Source organism: Chroicocephalus ridibundus, chromosome 3 (assembly GCF_963924245.1).
Source record: "Chroicocephalus ridibundus chromosome 3, bChrRid1.1, whole genome shotgun sequence".
NCBI classification, from domain to species: Eukaryota; Metazoa; Chordata; class Aves; order Charadriiformes; family Laridae; genus Chroicocephalus; species Chroicocephalus ridibundus.
This window is the reverse complement of record NC_086286.1, coordinates 125153271-125175407: the sequence shown is the minus strand read 5'-3', so window position 1 is coordinate 125175407 and position 22137 is coordinate 125153271. Positions and strand designations below refer to the sequence as shown.

At 43.2% G+C, this 22137-nt stretch overlaps 1 protein-coding gene across 12 annotated transcripts in view; it reads left to right on the top strand.

The window, feature by feature from the left end:
- The first annotated feature begins 2297 nt into the window (after positions 1-2297).
- Positions 2298-22137, top strand: part of PKHD1 (PKHD1 ciliary IPT domain containing fibrocystin/polyductin) — a 279614-nt gene continuing 259774 nt past the window's right edge. For 11 of the 12 annotated variants that reach the window (XR_010070475.1, XR_010070473.1, XM_063330663.1 and 8 more), the window contains exons 1-12: positions 2298-2467; positions 5096-5266; positions 6370-6447; positions 7903-8047; positions 9028-9127; positions 12540-12597; positions 13753-13831; positions 16286-16360; positions 17919-17983; positions 18978-19017; positions 19701-19771; positions 21644-21745. Coding sequence is in view for 10 of the 12 variants with exons in the window: in XM_063330663.1 (XP_063186733.1) it covers positions 5215-5266; positions 6370-6447; positions 7903-8047; positions 9028-9127; positions 12540-12597; positions 13753-13831; positions 16286-16360; positions 17919-17983; positions 18978-19017; positions 19701-19771; positions 21644-21745 (865 nt within the window). In the remaining 2 variants the exon portion in view is untranslated. Of the gene's footprint in view, positions 2468-5095; positions 5267-6369; positions 6448-7873; positions 8048-9027; positions 9128-12539; positions 12598-13752; positions 13832-16285; positions 16361-17918; positions 17984-18977; positions 19018-19700; positions 19772-21643; positions 21746-22137 lie in introns of those variants that run through there. The other variant, XM_063330662.1, reaches the window with a different exon arrangement.

The following is a 22137-nucleotide window of genomic DNA, read 5'->3' as shown; positions in this document are numbered from 1 at the left end:
GTGACTTTTTGCAAAGAATAAACTCCTCATCCCAGTCAAATCCTTTAGATCTGCAAACCTTGGATATTTTGTTGAGTTTTTCCTATATAAAGCATTTCCTTAGGATTGGATCACAAAACGCTGTACAGAATGACAAAGGCGGTAACTCATTTTTTTCTGCGCTGTGATCTAGAGGGTTTCAGTGATGGAGTATGTCGGGAGCAGAAACATCAGGGTCCTGAGGGCACCAATAAGCCTTAATGGTCCTCATCAGCCTCACCTGGGACACCAACCACACCCTGCCCATGGGTCAGGAGCCCTATTTAATCTCAGCTTTGGGCCTGCAGCTCCTCCCTGAGTTATGATGTGGGAGTACTGGTCTTCAGTCTCACCTCTAGTCATGCCTTCTAGCTGGATGGTGGGTCCAAGTTGTAGTTGAGCATCCAGCCCTGTCTCCTCTTGTTCCTGAGGGGACCCCGAACCTGGTCCACCTCCTCATTTAGGGCTGTAAATGGACTCTGTTACCAGCGTCTGTCTCTTCCTGCTGTGTTCAAATTATCATCTTTGAACTGTCTTTTCTTTGGCAATAATTTTTTTTTTTCTTTTGAGAATTCCTTCAAGTTTTCTCTTTCTTCTGACTATGTTTCCGGTGTAACTGTGGCTAATAAGTAAACTGAGTGTAGACTACTGAGTGGGATAGGGTTAACTTCCATTGAGCTCCTGTAATCATTGGCTATATGCAGTTGAGACATTGAGGCTTGGCCTGAGAACAAACCAAACACAACTGGTTCTACTGCTGGGCAGAGCTCCAGAAGTTCCCTGAAGTTGATTGCCTGTGACTTTGTGCCACTGTGTCTCTAAATTGAGGCTGAGGAAGAATAAGCAAGCCAGTTTCACCTCCCTCTGGGCCTGGGGTAAGAACATGCATACATACTGCTGCTGTTTGACTGGTGCATGGTAATTCATTAAACTGTAGTTCTGCTGTGGTGTCTGAGAGCTACCTCTGAATTTCAGCAGAAACTTCCATGAAGACATCCATACTAGTACGGGCACTCAGCAACCCATCATGTTTCTGGTGGCTCCATCAAAAACCATCTGGTCTTCAAATAGATGGGTGCAGAGGTGGGAATAGGGGTGATATTCACACAGTTGTTCAGCATCTGGTGCAGGCTGAAATGGGTCTTCCCTTCAGCCAGTGAAGGCACATGGTTCTCCATGAGGTGAATGACAGCACTGTGTAAGGCCACTGCACTCTCTTCCACTACTGACTGTATAAGGACCTGCAGGAGTGTAGGTACTTGGGATGTAGTAGGTGGTCTGAACACACTTTGGAGGGAGTTCCTGCCAAATGCAGGCACTGTTGGGAAAGTTACAGAAAAACTGAATGAAGAATGTATAAGGAAACCTTGACATGCACTTAGAATGATCATTGTAGAATGGTTAGAATTGGAAGGGACCTTAAAGATCATCCAGTTCCACCCCCCTGCCCTGGGCCAGGACACCTCCTACCAGCCCAGGTTGCTCCAAGCCCCATCCAACCTGGCCTTGAACACCTCCAGGGATGGGGCATCCACAGCTTCTCTGGGCAACCTGGGACAGGGGCTCACCATGCTCACAGTAAAAAATTTCTTCCTAATGTCTAGCCTAAATCTCCTCTCCTTCAGTTTCAAACCATTCCCCCTCATCCAGTTGCTCCCCTCTGTGGTCCAGAGTCCCTCCTCAGCTTTCCTGGAGCCCCTTTAGGGACTGGCAGGGGCTGGAAGGTCTCCGCAGAGCCTTCTCTTCTCCAGGCTGAACCCCCCCAGCTCTCTCAGCCTGTCCTCCCAGCAGAGGGGCTCCAGCCCTCCCAGCATCTCCGGGGCCTCCTCTGGCCCCACTCCAACAGCTCCGTGTCTCTCCTGTGCCGAGGCCCCAGCGCTGGAGGCAGCACTGCAGGGGGGTCTCCCCCGAGCGCAGCAGAGGGGCAGAATCCCCCCCTCGCCCTGCTGCCCACGCTGCTGGGGATGCAGCCCAGGATGTGGTTCACTTGCTGTGAAAGTCACTCCCAGATTAGATATCAGCATATTAAGAAACCATTCCATCAGTTTTTCTGTCATGTTGTGTGGGAAAAAGAGGACAAAATGGATTCATTGTCCTCCTGTTGGAGGATCTAGTGGTATAACAATAGAAGAACAATTCCTGGTTACTCCCTAATGGTCATTAACAACTTGGAACAAAACAGTTAATAGCAGAAAGTAGCTTAGGTTAATAATTAAGCATGCCCAATAGACAGCTCTGCGCTGTCTGTGACAGACTTTTAAGAAACTAGTCTGGTGGGTTTCAGCACAAGGTGACTCAGTTACCCATGCAGGGACTGAGCTGGGTGCCTAATACGACCTCAGACTGAAAATTGCAGCAGAGCTGACCTCGAAGGGATGGGGCAGTTATGCTGGTATCGGACCCTCTGCACTTTGCTTATGAGGGGAATGGGAAGAAGAAATTGAATAAGGTAAGTAATACCAGAAAAAGTCATAGTAAGAATAATAAATGTAAACCTAAATGATATTCTGTGCACCTGCTTTGAAATGCAAGGTTCACATGCACCAGGGCTCTGGACTCTGACCCCTACAAATTGCAGTTATGTTAAAATGTGCAAGAAATATAGGGAGAATGGTTACAGTAGGTCTTGTGGTAGAAGCAGCAAACACAATCTTAGAAGTTGGGTTTATGGGGATAGAGTGCCATAGTTATGGGGTAACCACAGCTTCTGCCCAACTCTCACCTCTAAGACTGTTGCTCTTTGATTGAATCTTTTCTTGGCTGTTAACCCACACTTCTTCCACCGTGCAGCCCTGTATATCTCTGCTTTTACTCAGCAGCTCTGAGGAGGCTTTTTGTTTGAGAATTTGTGACCGTGATGTGTAGTATTCGGATGATTCCAAAACTGTGTTTATGGTAGTAGCAACAGGGGAGGAAGCATGAGAAAAAGGATCAGTTTTGCTATAAGGTTTGCCCTTCCTAGAGGACCAACAAGCAGACTTGGTTTCTTGAACACCCACTATGGATGTACCACATTCCACTCTAACCTTCCAAAAAAGTCCCCACTCCTAACTGAGGGAGAGGTGCTTTAGAGGCTGCACAGTATCTCCTTTAGACCAGGAGTGCATTTTTGAAGCAGGTCACATCTCCAGATAAGGTGATTTGTTTCACACCAGAGAACTGCCTCAGTGAACTGTTGTCTATCCTTCTGGATAAATTCAAATGAAGATATGCGCCAAACAACACCCCAGCCATTAATGGATGTTCAGCCTCTGGCATTAGGCTAGAGCTAGTGCTGTGTGTAACACATCTAAATGCTTGCAGTGTGGATGCTGGGTCTTTGGCACCGGTCATTTTGCTCTAGAGTTCGGCTTCTATTGGGTTTCGTAACCAATGTGGATGTGGCTTTGTTCTGGATTTTGTCTTGAAACTCCGTACTGCACTATCTGACAGAGACTGGACGGAAGGAAACAGGAGAAGCAAATTCCTTTCCTTCCACTTTTCTTTTAAGTATGGAAAGTGCAATACTCAGTGCCCTTGGACACAAGTTGACCACATCTTCTAATCAATATCCAAGAGCATACTGTGCCTATAGACTGTAGATCATTTCTTTGTGTATTTCAGTCCTTTTAAAAATTTCTTAAAGCATCATCAGTTATGAATCACTGTAGCAGTAACAAATAAAGAACCAGCCCTGGGTGCTCTGTTCCTTTTTTTTTATTTTATATTAGTCTTCGAATAGTGAGTTTTGGTTTGGGTTTTTTTCAGTGTAGGTGTTAATCAATTCAACTGGCTTCATTTTGGCAGGTCTTACAGAAGCCAGCAAAGCAAACAGTGCTATGGATAGTTGTTTAGGGTTTCTCAGGTGGCCTGATGGGCACTTACCAATGTAGAAGAGGGCTTGAATCAGTGCAGTGTATGTAGTGAATGGAGCAAGACCACTACATGGAAGAACACATGAGCTCTTGGTACCATCATCCTGCATAGGAACTGGGCCTTAAGAGAATTGAGGTCTGTTCTTTTCCTTTTTTCACCAACTGACTGGTGGAACAGGACTGTGAAAGGTTGTCTTTTTGCGTGGATTTGTTCTTCTGTGTGGGGGACATGGATTCTCCCTTTGAGAATTGCCATTTATACCGTGCCTCATACAGTGATTGTGAATTTTTGCCCTTTAGATCCTACTATAAAAAAAATCTGAAATCCTAAATCGTATTTTTGCCATTTGATTTTATCTTTATGCCTGGGGCTTTTGTTGTTTGGACTGAGCTTTAACAAGTAAGGGATGTTCTGGGTAAGGGTGTCCCAGTCTCTGTGCTCACTGGTGAGAATTTGAGGTTCTTGCTCACTTAAAATATGGTTAAATTAATGGAGCCATGGTTATTTCAATACTAGTACAAAAGCCAGGATGAAGGCAGTAAAGTTGATGGTCTATATTTTTAAATCTTAGAACAGTTCCTGGCATAGACTTTACAAAGGGAATTTTTGATATGGCTGGCTAAGATAGCAAGTAAGACCAAGGAACTTCCCAGGCTACAGGGGTTCAGATGTTTATATTCTTAGAACAATTCCCAACACTGTTGTGACCAAGTCTACCAGTGCTGTTCCAAGAAATACCTATACACACCTACGGGAGCCAGCATGGGCCGTTCCTAGTTTGGAGCTAGCTGTGGAAGGCTGGAGTTTAATAGCATAGTAAAGTCATTTGTTTTCAGAGCTGGAGAATGACTATGGCATGATTTAGTTTAATGTAATAGATATAACAATTTTGCACAAAGCAGCACAGAGCTAGGAGAGTTTAACATCATCTGCTCTAAATCCTGTTATTGTTTTCACTAATTCACCTGTGCCTACCACTTAATGAGAGTAAGCCTCCTTGAAATGTGGCCCCAGTGGAGGAAAGCTCATCCTGAGCTTGGCTGGAAAGTGGTCTGCTTTGAGCAGAATAAGTTCTATTTAGAGCTGTTGAGTGGGAAGAAAAAGAGTATGGTTTGCAATATATTGATCCTTTACACTGTGTGAGAGGTGAATCGGTGTTTTCCCTGTGATTCCACATTGCAGTCCCTCCTGTCTGCTATAACACGGACCATTGCTCCCACAGGTCCGCGGCGTGAAGAAAGAATACAGATGGGGTTTGTTTTAAAGTTACAGGATGGTGCTAAGACCCCAAGCCATGATCCTGGTGCCAGTATTTTGTGAAATCCCCACCCAAAGTTCAAGATGAACCCTTGGAGATCATCCTTTCTGAGTGCTGAGCTGATATTCCTTGCAGGTGGGTGATAGAGAGGTGTTGTCTCCAACCACACTGATCATAAAACAGCAGCAAATTCCAGTGCCACAGGCTTGGATACAGACTGATTGTGAGTGAGAAACATGAGGAAGCATCTCTAAAAGGTGTTGAATGTTATGGGATGTTGACTGACGCATACTGGACATTGTCCAACCTTATCAGTGTCTTTTCATGACATTATTTCCATAGCCAGTGGAGATTTCTGGGTTCATCGTAAAATTTCCCTGTTCTACCTGGGCTCATCTCATGCCTGTTGTTTTTCGTTCACTTGATGATAGTAATATCACTTTTGCATGTTGATATTAAGGGTTCATGATGCAAGTTTGTCCAATACTTGGCTTCAATGATCAACACCAAAGTTTGGTGATATTGCATTCACGCACGACTAAGAAGTTGGAATCTCCTGAAATGCTAAACAGGAAACTGGTTATCCCTATAAAAGGACTTCCGGAAAGTTCTGATATTTGGCTACAAAAAAAGAAGCCAGCCACCGGTCCATCTTTATTAGCTTCAGAGGATGCATGTCCCCAAAATAAATCTTAAATTATCTGAAGAATTTGGTGCCTTTTTGAAAGGCATTGTATAGCGATTTACATGTGACTTAATTACATGAAGCAAGAGTTCCTTTCCAGGCCTGTATTTCTTTACAAAAGGACTTTGTCAAGAAAAAGCTGGACAGGCTGTCCAGGAGCCAGAAGAAGTCATATTCTGTGGGCAGCCCTAAGTTTGGGAGAATGTACAGAAGTCAGCAAACATTTCTTTGAGAGATGGAGAAATAAACATGAAGCTTATTGTCTTTCTTTTAATTCTTGAGGAAGACAGGAGGCTCAGACTGTAGCTTGTTTCACGAAGTCCTGAAGGTATCAAAACCCCGCTGTGGGGAAGCAGGACTAACACACAAGGGACACAGTGTGGGGTAAAAAAGATGAGCAATATGACTAATTTGGATGCCTGAGAAGGAGAAATGACATGAAGGGTGGGATCACAGGTGGACAGCTGTCAGACTACTATGTCTTGCCCTGAATGAGATCTTTTAGATGTTTGTATTACACTTCAACCTGATGTAGCTGGGTTGTTTTTTGCAGTGACAGCCACAGGACTGCTCATTAAGCCCCGAGAGGGCAGCGTTGCTGGAGGAACATGGATTACTATTACCCTGGATGGTGAGTTTTAAACTTTTATGAAGCATGTGTCAAAGTAACAGAGAATCAGCTCCATTCTGAGATTTGTTGTTGGAATGACAGACCCTAAGCAACAGATACATGGGCTGTGGCACCCAGAGAATGAAATTGTCTTCAAATTATTACTTCCTAAGTTATTGCTGACGGTTGCTTGTTTTTAAGTTCTTTCTAAGCAAGGGAAATCAGATTTCTACCCTATTTTTGTAGATGTAGGGCCAGAAATTTCCTCCCTGCCACACTTTTACCGAAGAAAAGCTGAAAGTCTTCTGTGTCCATAGGTTCTGTGGTTCTGGAGCTTTAAAAGCACTGATGATAAATATGAGATCTGAGTAAAAAACAACAGAAATTGATATTCCATGCTCATTTGGGCCCAAAACCAGCTGTACATAGCTAGGCTTGATTTTCTGCAGTGCTGAACATTGATTTATTGGGAAGAGAGTTGGTTACTGGGCCGGATGTATGTTTGGTTTAGCTGCTTAAGTTCTGGCACTGCCATTAATAACTATGATGAACGGTGTCAGCCTTATTTGTGTGATTATTGTGAGTTCCCATAATAATGATGAAATGGAGGGAAGAGAGAGAGCTCATGTCTTCAAGGGAGATGTTTCCCCCACAGCACTGTGTGGCAGGCAGAGATAGTCACAGCTGGGAACTCTGTTCAAGCAGAGTGGGGTCTTTTTTTGTGGGGGAAGCAGTCAAACCTTGGGAGAAGGGGAAAAAAACCTTCCTGGGGCCAGGAGGAAATGTGCAGTGTGCTGCAAATGGAGAAACAGCTGATGTCGGTCCCTCCTCACCATTCAAAGTGAGCCTGTAGGCTGGGAACCACCTGTGAAGATCATGAGGAAAGGGAGAGTTGTTTGTAAACCACCTTCATTTCTATTTGTGTTTGGTTATACTACAGAAGTTAACCATTGTCATGGTTTGGGCTAGTTTATGTTCAGATAAAGCTCAACTTGCTGAAGATTAAAAGCCTTTGAACCTTTGGACAGCCCACTCTAAAGAAATGGGATAAGCAGGTCCACTTTACAGCAAAACCCGACATAAGGTCCTGTCAGTAAAATTGTGCAAGACATCAGCAACTGCAAAGACCATGTCAAATGGTACTAATTGTGCAGGTGCTTTAAGTATGTATGGGTATGTTGTTTTTTCCAGTGTCGATGGCTGAGGTGGCTCTGTCTCTGCAGTTGAACACGTGTGGAAGAGACTGAGTATTGTATTAGAGGCAAAAAAAAACCCGCCATGCAGCTGCATGGTGGGATGAACTCGGTCTCAATATGCAACTACACAAACCTGAATTTAAAAAGCCTGATTAGAGGGTCTAAGTGTTGCTCCTCAAGAGAAGCTGGGTTGCACATTCAAAAACGTTTGTGTCATGTGTGGCTGAATGTGAGCGATCCTGTCCTCACAGAGCACTTCTGGTTGACTTCGATTACTTAGGCTCAACATCACACCAGTTAGAACATGTCTCTTCAGCCAGTGGGTCCCAGCTGGAGGTGTCCCTGGTGAATCCAGATCTGCCAAGGTTGCCGTGTGATGTCTCGCCTGTGTATTTTGATTTATCCACCATAAGATGCAGAACAAGGTATGATCCATGACTACAGTGTGGGTGAGACTTTGCCATTTTTCTGGTATGATCCTCCTTTTCTTTCAGTGTCTCTACTGGCAGTTTGGGAATTCAAAGGAATTTCTGTGGCTGCTACTGTGGCTGCACCAGAGCACCTCCTAATTTATGTGGCATTTATCCTTGTTTCAACCTAATGAAGCACTAGGCTAGCTAGCATGAGAGTTGGTGGGGCTCCTTGGACAGGCTAAACTCAGATCCTCAAAGCTTTGTAGATATCTAATTCTTAGATGCAAAACTCCCAAGAAAATTCTGGGGGAAATTTTATCAGCTTCTGGTATCTTTGACCTGTCCAAGATGATAGAGAGATGTTACAGGTAGAGTGGGAAACAAACATGGTTTCAAGCACCAGCTGGACAATCTAAGCTCCCTGTTTTCCATCCTGTTGTAACTTTAAAGATGATTCTTTGACTTGAAGACTAGGGATGTCGCAAGAGGCTATAAGAGTGACTCTAAAGGGGTTCTTCCATCCCTTGTTGCTATGATTCAGTTGGGAGTTAATTCTGCTGAACGTGGTGCTGCGAAACTGTGTGCATTAAGGATGCAGCATTAATTTACAACCCAGGATCAAGATGCCCTGTAAATCCAGGCAGCCCTGGGTTATTTTAATACTAATGAATAACAGTTGATCATTAGTATTAATGAACACTAATAAGCATGTCTGTGTTTTGCATTAATGTACAATTTGGATTGAGTTCTGGTGTAGTCGTCACCTTCTGCATTTAACTGTAGTTTCTTCCTTCCATGTTTCTTTTAAATTGTAGTTTTACAGTTTGGGTTCCTATGTGTAAAGTTTGGGTTCACAGTGCAAATGTTTTTTTCACTCTATTGAAGCCTCAGTGGACCTGTTAAGAATGGAGACACTGTGAAGGATCTGGCATTTCCTAAAAAAATAAACTCAATCTGTATCAAAATAATATAACACATTTTCTTCTACCTAGGTCTTCACCCCAAGAGGGTTTGTACTATGTGGAGGTGATGTTTAAAGGACATGTAATTAACAACCTGACTGAAGTGGCAAAAGAAAACTATACTTTCAAGGTAACCTGCAAGAATAGAAGTGATAAATAATTGAAGGTATTGAAGGGAGTCAAACTTCAGACTTAGTCTTACAGAAAATATGTTGGAATATTATCTTTCATGCTGCATGTCTGATTGCATGTAAGGACAAGAAGTTAGGATGCTCCTTCTGTCCCTTAAAACTAGGTGCATCGAGGTACTCATCAAACTGGCACTGGATAGACTGGGTGACATAAGAGGTCTTTCCAAATCAAAAATCTTGGTCCAAGTTAATCTGTCTCTGCACTTAAACCATGCAGTCAGAAGACACTATTGTGCCAGAAGACCCTATGCCAGCTTCTTCTGGTGTTACCCTCCAACCTGCAGGGTGGAAGCTAACCGTCTGCACTGGCAGGTAACCATGGGCAAGAATACCTCCTATGGGCAAGAGTATCTCCCATAGGCACGCTGGTTCCAGGAAGGGACATTTCTCCAGGTCTAGGATGGCTCTCCACACCTAAGATGAGCAAGATTTGACAAACTCAGACCTCAGTTGTGAATGCATAGCTGTTGCTCAGTTATTTTGAGAGCTTGCTACTCCCCCTCAGACCAGTATTTTCCCTTTGGCATTCAATGTCAAAGCACATTGTCTCAGGAGGTTGTGGGGTATGGTGGTGATAGACCAGTTAATGATGATGGTGTCAGAATCACTTGCAGAGCAGAATCCTTAATCATGGCTGCGTGTTTCAGGATGAGGCCTGGTGTGTTCGGAAGTCACGTCCCACTTCTGTGCAAACTTTGAGTATCAAGAAAGAAAGCCCAGTGTTTTCAGTAAATTGCACATTAAAGCTGAAGAGTCATTGGGTGGTTCAGCTAGCTTAGAGAGTTGATGAAAAATCACCAGGGGATGCTGTTAATGAGGCACATTCCAAGCTAAATAAAACACAATGCGTCTCTTTGTTTTGGGACTGGGACCTGGGAGCTATGCGTATTAAAAATTAATTTTGCCTCCGCAGTAGATTGAAAAAGCCCGCTGCAGGCAGCAACAAGTCTGAACAGCTTGGAAGACTTGTGTCAGCTAGTGGCCCTAGCTTTCGTGCTGTTTTCACTTCTTTCTCTGCATCGGCTCCAGCCCAGGCTGTGGTATGATGTTGCCTTTGCTTCTCAGAAGTAGCTGTCACTGAGTCTGTAGCTACTCCCTCATTTAACATGACCATGAGGAGGAGGGAAGGCAAAGGCTGAGTTTTGAAAGGGAATGGGGATCAAGGAAAGCTCAAAAAAAAAACCCCAAATAGGCAATGGTGTCTTTGGTTTGATTCAGCAAATGAGTTTGTTATTTATTAGGCTGACAACAGCATCAGTAAAAACAAGTGAGGACAGCAGAGGGCTCAAAAAGAAGGTGTGGGGGGATGGAGATATGTGGAGACGGCTCTGAGAATTGGGTGATATGGGAAATAGGGACACATGGGAAATGTACTTTTTCTGTAAGGTTAACGAAATCGAGCAGCTAATGACCTAGATGGCAACAGGCTTTAGCCACCTAGAAGGACTGCAGGCCAGATTTCTGGAGGTATTCATAGCGCCTGAGAAAGCAGAGAGACAAATGGGTTTTACAAAATCTGGACAAGCCAGGTGCCTCTATACATGGCTTTAAGCCCAAGACCCCCTAAATACCTTGATGGATCTGCCCCTTGCTTTTCACATAATGATTTTCATTTCCATGATGCCAAAAGCTGCACTGGGGAAAGAAGATGACATTACTCTTATTTTTCAGGGCACTATGAGGAATAAAGTAGTGAAGTGGTTTTTACCAAGGTATCCCTATAAAATGTGAGGCTGTGCCTGTATTAGCGAGCAAGGCAGGGTCAGGACGTGGGCTCCAGCGCTGCCTGGGGTCAAGTAGCAGCTGCTCCTTGGTGCAGTTTTTTCTCCTTTGGGTGATGGCAAGTCTGCTCCCATTAGGAAGCATGGGTCAGGCCACCTTCTTTTTGGTGTAGGGGGAGAATTTCCCTACGTGGATATAAGCTGTGCTGTTCCCAGTGGCAAAAAATATGTTCCAAGTTATTTTATTTACTCTTATAACCGTAGTACAAGAGACCACCTCCCCCTTGCATAACTCTCCTTGTGGCTTTCCCAAGATATCCAGCTCTTTCTCATTGTCTGCCCACATACATTCCCCACTCACACCAGACAACGGTGTCTCAGCTACATCAGCCTGTTACAAGATAATATTCAGCTAACCCAGCACTGGAAATACCTAGTCTGCTGGTGACAACTCCTATCCGGAGCAGGAATATTTTAAAGACATACAAAGAGTTTTGACTGTTGTTTTATTTCTTTGTAATGAGAATGGGAGAATGAGTACTGGGATCCAGATACTCATTTGGGACATATGGCAGTTTTTAGCTGCTGAAGCTATCCGTTTATTTGTCCTGTTTGGTTCGCCATCTTCCAGGCAGGGATAGAGGCATTTACAGATAATAATGGTTCCATGTGAGTTAACAGCATGTGGAGGATCAAGCGAGCCTCTGGCCACTCAACTGATGAGTAGTGCTCCTTGACACGACACCATTTGAATAAGACTGGTGTCAGCCTAGGCGAAAAATTTCTAGAGTATTTTTGGTTAAAGAAAAAGTCTCACATATTTTAGAGTCAACTGGAGAAAAGAGGGGAAAAGGGCTGCTCTACTTGTTGAAAATGCAGCCCAAAACATATGCCAGGTCAGGTATCCATGTCTCTCAGCTACTTTGGAAGGCTGGTGATGACCTTCCCCAACTTGGAAGGCATCCCTGAGTGTTCCCCATCTTCTGGGAGGCTTGTCTCAGAGCAAAATCTCTCTATACTCCTTCTTGGACTCTGTCGAAGTCAAAAATAGTACTCCATAGCAGATTTCTGATATTTCCTTGCTGTTTCCTCAGAGTGCAAGGTAGTGTTTTCCCAAAGATACATCTGATGTACTATACTGCATTAAGATGGACCAATACAAGCATTTTCTTTGCTACACTGCCTTAGGGTACCCAAGGAGCTTGCTAAAGGCTAGATGGGGTATCTCACTTCTATGATGTAGGAATAGTTTTTAAGAGTATATTATTGGGAAGGAAAAAGGTGCCATAATGGCAGATAAAATGGAGATCTTGACTTCAGATAAAGCATGGCTTAGAAGTTTTATAGTGTATTAAACCATACCTTTTGGAATTGACTCAAGCCAGGGTGGACAATTTTGGCAGAAAGAGGGTGCAAAAGTAGCAGTAAGCCATAATCCGAATGCGGAGGGAGCAAGAAAGGGACATTGTATTCCATCCCTTCTCAGAGCAGGACTCCGCTTCAAAGATCAAAACCTAAGGCGCGAGTCTCTGAAATGCAGTTGCCAACTGTGTTGTGAGCAATGTCTAATCAGATCTTGTTGGGCTGCTGCGAAAATGACTGCCATTTAACTACCAATTTCTCTTTGCAGTTCTCTGCTGTGCAGACACCTGTGGTTTACCAAATTAGTCCTCCATCTGGCATCCCAGGTATGGGACCTTTCTTTAAGCTGGAGCCCACTTTAATTATTATTTGATGTTCCATACTGTCTTTCTCCTTATGAGGGGTCTGTCTTGCTGGGGATTGAAATGGGCACCTCCAGAACTTAATGTCCGAGCTCATGCTGAACAGGAAAATGGGTTTGCACAAGGGGAGAGAGTCTGCAGCACTGGGTACAAGAGAAATGGATAATGCAGAGTGTCCAGTTTATTTGGTACTTACCTTCTGCAGCCCAACTCTGCCTGAGTAGAGAGATATTGTTCAGAATATGGATAGATCTAGTCAGCCTCACCTCTTGAGTCATCTGACCCTATTCAGTAATAGTTTTAAGAAGAATTAGCTATTAGGTGATGATATTGTAATGCCATACCGACCTTTGTGTTAATGGGGCTTCAGATCAGACTAAAGTTACATGTGAAGACAGTCACTGGTTTTGGTCTGAATGGTTAACTGGTGTATGGAACAATTTTTTCCCCTGTTTCTATTCTGTTTGTATTTGCAGCCTTCTTAAGAAAAAAATTGAAATGCTTATTTCCAAAGTCAAGATGAATCCAACCATTTTGGGCTCTCAAGATTGCAGAGAGGTATCTGGATGATTAAATCACACAGATACTCCTAAATCTAAGCCTGTGCCTCATTTGTAATTATTTTTGTGTGCAGTTCAGCTCCAGATTCTCATGCCTTGCTTTAGGGTGTCTCTATGGAGGTTTCTATGTTTTAGCTGGATGTTTGACCTCTCAGTGTAGTTGGTGAAGAACGTGAGAGTAGCACTAAGTGTCTAGTGCTATATGAGATTTTTGTTGCCTTGAGAGGTTCTACAGTGGAATTTGGTTAGAATGGGGGGTTTAAATAACAAAAGAGTTAAATGCCTTCTCAGTACAAATACTAAAGATCTACTGAAAAAAAAATCAGGAATGGACTTTTTTGTGGGAAACAAAGACGCGTGTTTTGGGAAAAGTGAATTAAGTGCACAGTCACCTTGAACTAGGGTAGAAGCTGAGAGTAGACGTCACTGCAGCCAGCTGGGCATCTCCCTGCAAACTTTGCAAAGATCAAGAATTTCTTTTGTTCAGCTCACAAAATCTGCAAATACAAATTCTCTGCTTTTAAAAGGCTCTCTTCAATTTCTATTTCCTTTTAAACAGGAAATTTAATAGAGATCCATGGGAAGACAATTACTGGAAGATATGAGACCCTGGACTTTGATGTGGATTATATTGATGGGTAATTATATATAGGCTGCTATCTGACCCGGCCCCTGTAAACTGGCATTTCTTCCATCAGCCTCCTTGACAGCAATAAATTGCAACCAGTTGGCCCAGAATTGCCATTTACTTCCTTTGTGGTTTATTGCAGCTCATGAGTTGGGCTCCAGCAAACTTTGTTAATCTAATTGCAACTGGTCCATTAAGCTAGTTGGTTTGTTTACTGGCAGCACAGTCAATCACAACTCAGTGTGAATTGTACTGTAATTGCGTCTGGTTGCTGTAGATTTTATTTTGGCTAGCAAATTAAAATTTAACTAATTAAAATAATGTCAGAATCTAAAAGTTAAATAAATTTTCCCTTCCATTTGCATTTTTAGAAAAAACTATTAGGTTGAAACAGATGCTCTGGTGAGTCAAAAGACAAAGCAGAATTATTTTGAGACAAAAGGCTTTGTTTTTCACTGCTTCAAACCCTCTCTGGTCACTTCCTTGTTCTCAAGGAAGGTTTGATTTTTATTTTCTGCTGCTTCTATGGTTACATGCAACAGAACAAAGCAGGTAGATTTTAAAAATTTACTTTGGGTCAGCAGCACTTTAAGCACAGTGAATGCAAAACGAGCATCAACGCTGACCTGCCGTCTGTCATATGTATTTCCATATGTATGGAAGTGTTCTCAGATACTGCTGAGTTATGATTTCCTTGCACTTGTGCCAATGGCAGGGAAGAACTAAGCCAAAGAGGGTATAAAACTCTTAATCTATAGTTACCATTGTCATTTTATGGATCATTTCAGGAGCAAGGTAAAGCGTTTATTCTCTTTAGCTAGAAATTTTACTTGCAGCAGCAGATATTAAACATTGGGTTATAAGGGTTATATTAAGCATTGGAACAGGCTTCCCAGGGAAGTGGTGGAGGCACCATCCCTGGAAGTATTTAAAAGACAGGTAGACATAGTGCTTACAGGTATGGTTTAGTGATGTTTTTTGTCAGAGTTAGGTTGATGGTTGGACTAGATGATCTGAAACGTCCCTTCCAACCTAGGCGGTTCTACGATTCTATGATTCTATATTTGACCACTAGATGTTTTTTAACTACTCTTCAGGCTGAAAGGAAATGTCCCTAGCTAGGTAACTAAATTATTTGTTAGCATGAATGAAAGTCCAGTGCGGATTCCTGCCATACAAGCTGCACCCATTTATCAGCCCTATGTCTTTGCTCACTGGATGTACATTAGCATCCTTTGTTCGATATTAATTATTGTTTTACCTATCTCTAGTGGAACTGTGGAACCTTTGATCTGTGGGAAGAAAGGCTGGTCTGTCTGACTGCAGGTTGGACGTGCCTGTGTGCTCTGTTGCTAGATTACTCATTTACAGCTTAACCTCATGATAGCCAAAAAGGAAATGGCCTCAAAATCTTAACATACCAAACAGATTCACATTGTAGCTTCACATGAATAATTTGCTCATTTTTGGTGTGTTAGTAAATAAGTACCAGGTGGAGACGTGGACTTGACCAAAGCATTCTGTCACTTGCACTGATTTAGGATTTCAAGCAAAAAAGAGGGCAGTTTTTCTACTTCCGAGTGTGTTCTGCACCCTTTTCCATGCTTTGTATGGGATGCAAAGATCCAGTGATGCTGAACCAAACATTTTGCAGCTCTGAATTTTTTTTTTCTATTTATCCTTATAAGGAAAGGCATCTCATTATCAGCAAGCTATATTAATAAAAGCAAACCCTTAATAAAACCTCACAAAACTACACACTGAAGCATGGGTCATAGCAAAGTGTTTGCACTACAGGTTTTAATTGCATATTTTCCTTCATTGCCTGTTAATTCTCAAAGAATCATTGCCCACCTTTGCTTATTATGCTAATTGCTGTGAATTTATTGCTCCCACCTGATTCCTCCTCTCCAGTGGAAGTTGTCCCTTGCCATATTGGTTTTTTAAGGTGGGGATACTTGAATTTGCTATTAGAAGCTTGGATGATTTCTAGCAGTGGTTGGTTGTAGTGTTTTTCCTCAATGAATAAAGAAAGGAGTGAGCTGCATCTCGAAGCAGTGTGGCTGTATGAGCACGATACTGCACTTGCGCTGCCTGCTGCTTCTGGAAGGTAAGGGTTGGGGTAGTCCTTCTGGAGCTCAGACTACCAACCTTTCCTTACAGGGAGGAGGTACCAGGTCATTCAGACCCAGCATTGGGTGTCTCAGAGATGGTCCTGTCACAATCTTTATGGAGGTGCAGTTCCCACAGTATTTGGGGAATATACTTTGCAGACGAAGAGATAAGAGATTAGGGTTTACAGTTTTCTAGGGGTTTAGTAAATGCTAGATACAAGTGAGGGGAAATTCCTGTCCCATTTGAAAATATTGTCCGCTGATTTTAACAGCATCAGGATTTCATGCAAGAAATGTTGTTCTATCTTATCCTATCTTATCTCACCTTCCCTGTTTGTTTTTTTGCCCAGGCCAGCTGTCCTTGTTTCAGAAGGAGATGGATGGACCAGCCTCTGCTCTTTTGCTGACAGGCGAGCTGGGAAGATGTCAGTTCTTGACTTACCTTTGGTTTGTGTGGGTGCAAGGGCTCAGCACAGCTTGTGCACAAAAAAAAAATAATAATTATTGTCCTTTGAAGAAGCTTTTCTGCTTTTGCTTAAAATGGAGAGGGACCGTGGGGAGTTTACCATATAGTCTGTGACAGGGGTGGGTGAGGGCTGCTGTCTCTCGGTGGCTGTAGCCATAACCAGGATGGGCCAGGGGCTGTCCTCTGCCTGGAGATGATACACTATGCCCTGGCCACATCTGTTCTGGTCAACTCTTTAGACTCCAAAATAGGGTAGCTGTTTTTGAACTGCCTGTTGACCCTGGTCGATGCAATGTCTTCAGTCATATATGGAAACTAATTTGAAAGGTGGGTTAACTGACCTGGGCCCAAACTGGGCAGGGAAAGCTCTAAAAATTTCCTATGGGAGATAGGCTCCAATGTCTAGGCCCCGACACTGTTCATTTATTAGTATTAATGTATCCTTGTCTTCTGTAAGTTACAGGAGACCCTTTAGACTGCTGGCTCTTGCACCTTCTTGAATTACAGAAAAAAACCATGGATTTGGCAGCAGCATTTCCTTTATGAATGATGCACTTCTCACAGTGCCTATGAGCCCTGGGAAAGAGAGGCTGCTTTTACAGGGAATAAGGGGAAAAACCTACTCCGACAGAATTCAGTGCTATTCAGTGCTATTCCTGGGGTCCTCAGCAGGCGCTCTTATTGCACAATAAAATTCCTTCTGGCTCCCAAGAGGGGGACTTGTATGCAAATGTGAGTTGATGATGGGACTTGCTTCATTCCATGGCTCCAGAAAACTGATCTAATGCCAGCGTATCTGGTTTAATTGTTACCTGCTCCTTCTTACAGTTTAGGGACATGCAGAGGAGCAAGAAGAGGTGAAACACTTTTGTCCTCCTATTCACCCTCACCATGCGCCCAGAATTGTCGCCCCTCAGCTTTTATTTCAAATGGGGGTTTTGAAGGTCACCAACAGGATCAGCTTCTGGAAAGAAGAGTAAAGGGGTCAAGCTGGAGCACTGTGTGTTGCTGGGAGGCATCCTCCTAAGCTGCTGAACTCTTGACCATCAGAGGGGAAGGACTCTTTATTGGGGAGTGTAGTGATAGGATGAGGGGTAATGGTTTTAAACTGAGAGAGGGGAGATTTAGATTAGATATTAGGAAGAAATTCTTTCTGTGAGGGTCACGAGGCACTGGCCCAGGTTGCCCAAGGAAGTTGTGGATGCCCCATCCCTGGAGGTGTTCAAGGCCAGGATGGACGGGGCTTTGAGCAACCTGGTCTAGTGGGAGGTGTCCCTGCCCAGGGCAGGGGGTTGGAACTAGATGATCTTTAAGGTCCCTTCTAAACTGAACCATTCTATGATTAGTGGGGACATGGGTTGTTCCTCTCTCAACTCACCTGTTTCTTTCCCCTGTTTCTAAAGGGAGACAAGCATGACTAGCTTAGTTGTGTAAGTCCCCTTCTCTTCTTGGTTTGATTTTGTATTTATTGCAATTTTTGCTCCCAAGGCTCAGCAAAGTCTTTTGTCTCTCCACAGCTACCCTATTCAGGTAGAAGATGGACTGGGGACCCTGCAGTGCCGAGTGGAAGGGAACCACATAGGTTGGTGAAAAGGGGGAAAAATCATGGGTTTCTCTTATTCCTGCAATTCCAGAGGGTACAGAGAGGGTGTCAATCATGAGAGTTCCTGCCGTGTCTCCAAAGTTAGGAAGGTGGCTCAGGGTTGAGCCCACAAAACCTGCTTCAGATCAAGGCTTACCAGTCTTCAGCATAACCACTGCCATGATTTGCGTCCTCTGCACAGCCTTGGAGAAAATGAAGTGCAGTGCTCAAGTGAAACCATGACTGATGTGGACATTGCTGACAGCAACAATGTGATTTGGGGTCTTTGTCAGTTTACTACTTTTATTTTAATCCTTCTTATATGTGGTGGACCTTCTCTTTACTGCTTTATTAGAGGAATAAATTGGATGTTCCCTTCTGTTCACAGTGTCTCTGGTAGCAGGTTGGATCCAATTCATTTTTCCTTTCTTCCAAGTACTCTGAAAAAAATTCTGATTTCTTCCCAAAACTTTGTCTGAGCAGCAAGCTCCCAGCTTGGGAAAGATGATCTGTGTTAAATATATAAATTAGAAATTAATGTCTAGCTCTCATGTAGAGACTGATGAGATATCTTGGAATATCTGGGATCTCTCCAGTGGGGTGTTACCGATAATGAAGGTCTTGAAGGAGGTCCACTCCTTCCTAGCACGGTAAGTGAGGTCAGATAGGATCCACATGGTCTAAGATGACACAAAGCACTTATGCTTAGGCAACCAAATCCTGCCCCCGAGGTTGAACTTGCAGGTTCAGATATATAACTGTAGGTATCTCCAGTACAGCGTTTACCTACAACCCAAGGTTCTAAGCTCCCTAAGCAGATATCCAGTTCAATTCCTGCACACACTGCTGAAATCAATGCAGTTATAGTGTTGTAAGGTAAGTGTGAGGAAGAAAAAATCAGGCCCAGGACACCTGGACAAGGTGTTGGTAGGATGCACTCTTCATGGAGCCCTCCACTCTTCTGCCATAAACAAGTTACTTTTCTCTCCTCCAGGGTCCCACAATGTTAGCTTCTCAGTGTTCAACAAAGGGAAGTGAGTAAAAGAGTCTTTTTATCTCTTTTTTTGTGTTTTCACATGGGGACACAGCTGCGTTTGAGTCCAGGATAAGCGTGTAATATTTGTACTGAATCTTGTCTTTCATTGTTTGGAAATGAGGTTTTGCTATATTTAGAAGACAATCATTGGATTGGGAATGAAAAGGGAGAAAGTTCCTCCCTCAAAGCATCTCCGCTTTGGGATTTTAATATTTTAACTTCAGTGCCCAATGTATAAGTTATCTGTTAAGCCTAGCTGAATAAAATCCTTTCACCTCGCTTTTAACCATCCAAATGGGAAAGAATTTAGCCATAAAAAGGGTAGAAATGGGTTTTGACACTGTCAAACTGTCAAACAACCCATACTTTACAATGGGACGGTACTTCCAATACAGACTTTCAGCCATGCGGTGGAATCTCTTGAATCAATGCCTCAATGTCCTGGTGAAAGGTGGTGTTGGTCCTTGCAACCTGATCTAGTGGGAGGTGTCCCTGTCTATGGCAGGGGGGTTGGAACTAGATGATCTTTAAAGTCCCTTCTAACCCTAACAGTTCTGTGATTCTATGATTGTAGAAATGTTTCACTGTTCCTCTAGAGAGTGAGTGTTCAGCTCTGCCAAAAGAAGGTCTACTTTAACTTAAATGGCCAAGGATCTCTCAGGCATTTTCTCTCTCTTGCAGGTCAGCAGTACACAAAGGTGCTTGGCTCATCAGTGCCAAACAGGAGCTTTTCTTGTATCAAACACATTCAGGTATTGCACGGATCCACCTCGTTGCCTGCACTGTCTCTTGGTAGTCCCAGCATGGTCTAAGAAAGGACCTCTCTTTGCTGTTTTTCCCAAGGGTGTAATCCTGTTGTGTCCTCATTTTGAGTGTGCTACTCCCCTGCTATGGGCTTGGTCACACAAAAATCTGCGGATCAAAAATTTCAGGAGGAGCAGACATCTGCTGTCATGGGCTACAGATCACATCCCCAGTCATTTAGTGTTCCTCTCAGACAGGGATATTTTTGAACTCTATTTTGGACTGCCTAAGCTGACACAGTCAGCCAGAGAACGGCAGTATGACAAGGTTTGGGATGATGTTGCTTTATCATTCTTCCTTTTCCCGTCAGATCAGTTGTAGACTTGAGATGTTGCATCTAGAGAAGCCTTTCCCCTTTAAATCACACTGTATTTGGTAATGTTGAGATTCTAGAAACGCAGAGCTTAGGATGAAGTAGGTCTCATATCAGCTACAAGGAGGAGATGATGTTCAGCCACTGCAAGGACTGAGTTCTGGATAAATGCTGAATGGGAGATTACTGCACCATTAGTTTTAAAAAAAATAAATTAAGGTACATGAACAATAATAACCTCGATGTGACATTTCCAGCTATAGTGTAGAAGAGAAGACAATGAAATCCTGAACACCCGCTCAAGGTTATGGTCATGGGCAATTAGTGTCCAAGATTCAGCAAGGCCATGTCCCCAACAGCCAAAGCAGTAGTAGGGTATCAGGGACCGCAGAGCACTGGGCAGCCTTTGACCTTAGTCAAGCTAAAAGACCACTTGGTTCACCTACACAGGTCCCTAGCAAGATCCCATCAAGTTTTTGACATTAAGTTGGCTGAAATTAATATAAAGAATGCACTAGTTCCTTATGGGTTGTATCTGAGAAGTTTGGTTCAAGAGATAACAAGCATTTTTTTTTTTTTTTTTAACATAGCCAATACATGTCTGTGTTTTGTATATTAATTATAGCATACAGCTTGTTTCACCTATAAATTCAAATTCTTTTGTAAAGGAGGGTAATTTTATGTCAAATTTTATTTACCAATTGAGGTGCAGTAAAATGAAATAACCCTGAATGGACTTGGCAGAGCACCAGCAGAAACAAGATCTGCCAGATCCATCCAGTAGACAGTACTGCACTGGACAGTAGTCAAGACTATAAAATATTGTTTAAATATCAGATAAATTAAGAAAACAATGCAGATCTGGACAAACTTGCATCATATTAGTCTTTTTTCAGAACTATACAAGTACAATTGGGTGGTTAAACAAAGGCATCTGAGTTCAAAATGAGTAAATGTCATCAAAGAGAAAAATAGGTTTCCAGTGTGGAAGGGCATGACTGTAACAGAGGTAAAATCCCAAAAGATTCTCTTGGTTGTGGTGTGGACACTCAGATGTTCAGCTCCTTCCATTTGTCCCTGAAGCCTAAGGGACAATTGGAAAGCGTGATAACATTTAAACTTACAGTCTAAATTGAGAAGAGAGTCAGACAGGTCAAAAGGATTAAAACAGTTTTAATTCCACCTTTTTTTTTGTAGGGCTGCTCAATAGCACAGAATATACCAGTTTGCAACCTGAGCATGACAGATGCAGCCACCGCTAAGTAACAGTGCAAGCTTTACAGTATTTCTCCTGTCAAGCGTCCAAGTTATCCATGTTGTTCATTCCTGGTGTAATCCCAGCGGCTGCCAAAACCCCCAAGAAGGATCAGTGGGATTCCTGTTTCATTCACAGGAGCCTGCTCCGGCTGGAAAGAGTGCAAGTGCACTGCTGGCTCGGACAGAAATAGGGCTGGGATTAACCTTTCCAATGCTCGTTTTCAGACCCCCCCTTTTCCTTCTTCTGTAGAAATAGCCTCTGTGTTCCCAGCTGGTGGGAGTCTCGGAGGAGGCACCGATCTCACTGTCACGGGGGATTTCTTTGAGGAGCCGGTGCAGGTCACTGCTGCAGGTAAGAGAAGAAATGTGTTAAATGGTTTCATTTTAATACAGTGGTCATGGCCCTGACCACAAAACCCAACTGATTGGATATTAGGAAAAATTTTTATAATGAAAGGTTATTCAGCATTGGAACAGGCTGCCCAGGGAAGTGGTTGAGGCACCATCCCTGGAGGTATTTAAAAGATGGGTAGACATAGTGCTTAGAGATATGGTTTAGTGATGATTTTTGTCAGAGTTAGGTTGACGGTTGGACTAGATAATCTGAAAAGTCCCTTCCAACCTGGGCAATTCTATGATTCTATGTTGATGGATACCAGTGTGGCGGTTGTAGGACTTACCATCAGGAAGGTCCAGTTATTCTGATTGCAGGTATGAACTGTGTTGCTCGCTTGATAGTACAAT